General features: G+C 31.0%; 1 protein-coding gene across 1 annotated transcript; it reads right to left on the minus strand.

Annotated features, from left to right (window-relative positions):
* Window positions 1-1,299: 1,299 nt before the first annotated feature.
* LOC111289792 (uncharacterized) lies at window positions 1,300-3,114 on the minus strand. The gene has a single exon (XM_022881112.2). It carries the CDS (start codon window positions 2,807-2,809, stop codon window positions 1,682-1,684), a length of 1,128 nt encoding a protein of 375 aa, XP_022736847.2. The 5' UTR covers window positions 2,810-3,114; the 3' UTR covers window positions 1,300-1,681.
* Window positions 3,115-4,957: the final 1,843 nt, after the last annotated feature.

A 4,957-nucleotide genomic window follows, 5' to 3' on the forward strand; every position in this document is an offset into this window, starting at 1 on the left:
TTGAGTTTAAACCAAGTGGAAATGTAATACTTTTGCAACTGCTTTTCAAGATATGTCTAATTGCACAACCCCTTTCCTTACCATATTAATTACAGTATTCAACTTTAACATCTTTGTTTGAATGCATTAAGACCTTGCTATTATCAGTCATTGTCTGACCTTGGTTGTCTAATGGATTTGGGTGATGATATTATTACTCGTAAAAGTAATGTTGTTATTTGATCATCTTGCAGACATTCCTTAATCAAATTCTTCATGGCATTGCTTATCGTCATTCTCATAGGGTTCTTCATCGAGATCTAAGACCACAAAATTTGCTCGCCATGTCAATGCACTAAAGCTTGCTGGTTTTGTGTTTGTCCGAGCACTTAGTATTCCTGTGAGAACATTTACTCATGAGGTGTAAAAAATCGTCAAGTTTGAGGGTTGTCCTTTTCTAGACATTTATAGTTGATATCAAATTTTCGGAAGTAATATTACATCTTCCTCTTACACAAGCAATAACAATTACAAGTTGGAAAAAGAAATTTCAATTCACCGGAGAAACTCCTTGGCTTTGAGGCATTTTTGCAAGATGATATCATTTTGTTTCTACTTACTGATAAGAAAATTCCAATCTTTGAAATAGAAAAAATATAGAATTTGAGTAACTACTATTTGTTGGTTGCATCAAATAGTTTCCTTTGCATTATATCCAAGATTTCCTTTGCTCTAGAGTATCTTGACTCTTTGTTGAGTACTCAACTATCAATACAATATTGAACTTTTATGGGTTATTTTTTACTTCTCAACACATTAGAACTGTATCTTACTTTTGTGCTTTTTGGTTTCAAATATGAATATAATGTCATAATGTTTAAATGAATCCTTAATTATTTACATTAAAAAAATCTTTTTATCTTTATTTCATTTTTTAAAATTTTTTTAAATAAGCATGAATAACCTTTGACCCACGGCGAAGCGCGTTTATCCTGTTAGTGGACATAAAAACAGGATCTCAATTGCTATAAAAGATATGAAGAATCCACTAGTTCTAGTATATCCTAGTTGTTTTGGGGTGGGAGAGTAGAGTGTAAGAGACATACAAAGAAAGAGAGATCAGACAAAGGAAGAAGAATGTGATGGGGAAGAGTGGCACCAGCCTTTCCCAACAAATTCCATTCGATTATCCTAGCCAAATGAGAGGAAAGAACTAAAAAATAAATAAAAATTGGGAAGCATCCTATCTGTTGTAACTCAGGATACAGAATCACAAGAACCACAAAAAAAAATGCATCAGATTTGAAATGAAAACGATGATAAATAAATAATATAAGTTTCATACCACTTATTAAATAAATCCTATAATCACAGTCCTTAAGCTGATGAAAGGTTACGACTGACATACCCAACAAAGCTAAATTTTTAGCTCTTCAACCCGGGGGAGTAGAAGGGATTTTGGCAGAGAAAATACCAATGATACACGAAAAGGCATCTACTTTTATGTGCCAAAATTTGAGTCTCACATTACACGTTGAGAATAACAAATAGAATTCCGAAAAGAACCGGTAACGAAATCATCATGGCACAAGAGGGGAGAAATCCTAGTTTCTAAAAACATGATTAGTCTTGACATCTAAACTCGTGAAACTTTCAAGGAGCAAAAGAAATGAACGCAACAGCACCTGATAAACGAAAATGTTCAAAATGGAAATCCAGTGCGCAGTATTTTCTTTGAGGCCTCCGCCAATCGCTTGCAACGTTTAGCATGTTCGTAGAACTCCAACAGTTCAGTGGCCACATTTTGTGGGTGACATTTAACAAATGCTGTCAAGAATCGAATTTCTGTCATCCTCAGTGCCCTTAACATCATTGATCCCTTAATCTGTGGATGGAGCTCCATTTCCTTTAGCTTCCCAGCCAATAATACCCGCGGCTTCAATATAGCTTCCAGATTGCAGAACAGCAAAAAAGGGTGCTGAAGCACCAGTTTTGGAGAGAGCTTCATGGTCCCCAGAATAAAAGTCATGTTCCTTTGAACCTTGTCAACTGATAATGTCAAAATAAGGGGAGACCGTGCCAAAAGACTCCAAACCTCCTCCTCTGAACACCCAAATTTCTCCAAGTTTGTCACCTTTTCACGTATAGTCTCAAGCCGCGATATGCCAATAAGTGCAACCACGTATTTATACATTTTGGAACCTTTTGAAACCCCTGTTTTCTTTATATATTCCATCTTCTCCTCATTAAAAGAAGTCCTTGGGATCAATGTGGGCCGCGAGATAAGCATTTTAATCAGATCATTTCCGCTAACTCCAAATTCTTCATACAACGCAATGACTGGTTTCATCCTATTGTGGAAATCATACAACAAGAGCGAAGGGTTCCTAACAAGGGCTTTACGAAGCATTTCTCGTGACCCGAATAGTGTCATGAGAAAATCAACCCGCTCGTCAAAGCAATTATTGAGACGATAACACAAGAAACGAGGGCGACAACTGATTATCTTAACAATGTCCGAACCGGTAAGTCCCAAGCTACTCAGCAAGTTGAGTTTGGATAACAGGGGAGTAACTTGAGCATGGCGCAAAGAAGGCCGGCGTGAAAAAATCTTCAACAAATCATTTTCGCTGCAACCCCATTTCCTGAAAAGTTCAATAGAATCTCTCGGATGCTCCATAACTTCTGCCCTCCGGCTTCCAACTTGGTTTTGGCATATTGTCGAATAGGTGGCAGTAATTCGAACAGCGGAGTTTATAGTTGGAAACTGGCGGTTCGAGGAGGAGATGAGAAACCGGAGCTTGAGTACTAGATGAACTTTGGGGAACATGTGAGATTTTTTTGTGTAATTCTAAGCAAATATGTAGAAGGGAATAGGCTCTATAGCTTTTAAGTGAGGTTTTCAGAAAAAAAAATCCAAACCGGCCAAAAGGAAAGAAGGGGAGAAGAATGAGAAACAAAGGAGTTTTTGGGCTTCCGTTGCCGGCATAAGCAGTCACCGGCGATAGACTGCGTCAGCAGCGGCGGAACTGGCAGGATTCTGTGTAAGGTGGCGGCTAGTGGCTGGACAAGGAGAGGCCGGAGAGAGAGAGTATTATCCTTCGCTGAACTAATTTCAACCTAGTAATTGAGCGTTTCCACACTTTATTTAGTTTATTTACGGGTTAAAATATTAAAAAATTCTTGAATTATTTTATTTTTTAAAAAATAAGTTTATGTATTTTTGTTATATTTAAATAAATTTTTATATTTAATTAAATGTTTATTTTAAAATTAATTGTTTGAATGATTAATTAATTTAAAATTAAATATATTGTTTTATATAAATAAAAATTAAACATTATTTATTTATAATAATTTATGATTTTTTTTAAATAAAAATAAAACTATAAAAGACACGTGCCATTATATATCGTAAGAGGTTTAATGTGATGATAACGTGACTTTGTTTTTTTCTTTTTTTTTTTTTTGGCTGATATGGATTTCAAGTGTGTTTTAGTTTCATATTAGAATATGCTTCATTTAAAGCCTTTCTTCCACAATTTCGTATGTAGATTGTATAAAAAAACCAGAAAAAGATTACAATCTCATATTGAATTATGTACGTTAAGATTTGGAAAGCTTAAACTTGAAATTTACATCTTCAAACTCATTGATCGATTGGACGACAGCTTTAGAAAAAATCAACTAATATCCAACGTAATTTAGCTCCACCACAATTCAATTCGTGCTTCGATGATCTCCATCATTTTCCCTTTAACAAAAAAAAAAAAAAAATTTCTTTGTTATCTAAAGCATAAGCCAAAAAACACAACTCCTAGAAATTATATTTTGTTTCGTCTTAATGATATCATAATGTTTAAATTAGGAAAACATATTCATTAGATACAAAAATTATGAAATCACCATCAATTTTTTTTTATTTAAATATGACTGATCACTTATATGAATTTATCTTTTTTAAGATTATCCTAAACTTAAGTTAAGGGTCTCTAAAATGAATAAATTTTTATCTACATCAATAGAATTAAGGTTCAAGAATCGATTATGTACTGTGAAGTTATTAGCACTTTTTACGTTCAAAATTAATATCAAATTAATTATGTGTTATTTAATTTAAGCTTTATCAAAGATGATTTTATCGTGTAAATAAATCAATTCCAATCCTTTTATTTATTTACAAAACATGATGATACAAAAATTTTATCAAAATATCAAGCAATCATGTAATCATGCAATAAATATTAAATCATACCATACAAAAATTATAAAGCAAATATATTATAAATCATACCAAATATCATATAATAATATCATGCCTAGATCATACTAAAATATTCATTCAAAAATATTATCATGCAAATACATTAATTATCATGCAATAATAATAATCATGTAAATATATAAATAACAATTCATACAAATATATAATCAAGAAATAATATAAAATACCAAGCAAATATATTAGTAATGATGTATAATTATGCAATTATGAACACAATAAATATAAAAACATGCAATTAAATATCATTCAAATATAATATTAATTATGGAATGGCAATAAATATAAAATCATACAATAATAATAATAATAATAATAATAATAATAATAATAATTGTGCAAATAAATATATTAATAATCATACAATCACACAAATAAATAAATTAATAATCATATAATTAACAATGTAAATCATGCAAATAAACATGCAAATAATTATACAATTAAAAATATAATCATGCAGTCACACAAATAAATAAATTAATAATTATGCAATTAGATAATCAACTAAATATATAATCATGCAATAATAATATTAATAATCATGCAAATAAACATGTAAATAAAAATATAAATCATGCAAATAAGCATACAATTAAATTTATAATAATACGAATCATAATATAAATCATGCAAATAACATTCAATTAAATAAAATATAATGCAAATAATAATACATAAATCATGCAAAAAAAA

Source organism: Durio zibethinus, chromosome 11 (genome assembly GCF_047325235.1).
Source record: "Durio zibethinus cultivar Kanyao isolate XHJ-2024 chromosome 11, ASM4732523v1, whole genome shotgun sequence".
NCBI lineage: Eukaryota > Viridiplantae > Streptophyta > Magnoliopsida > Malvales > Malvaceae > Durio > Durio zibethinus.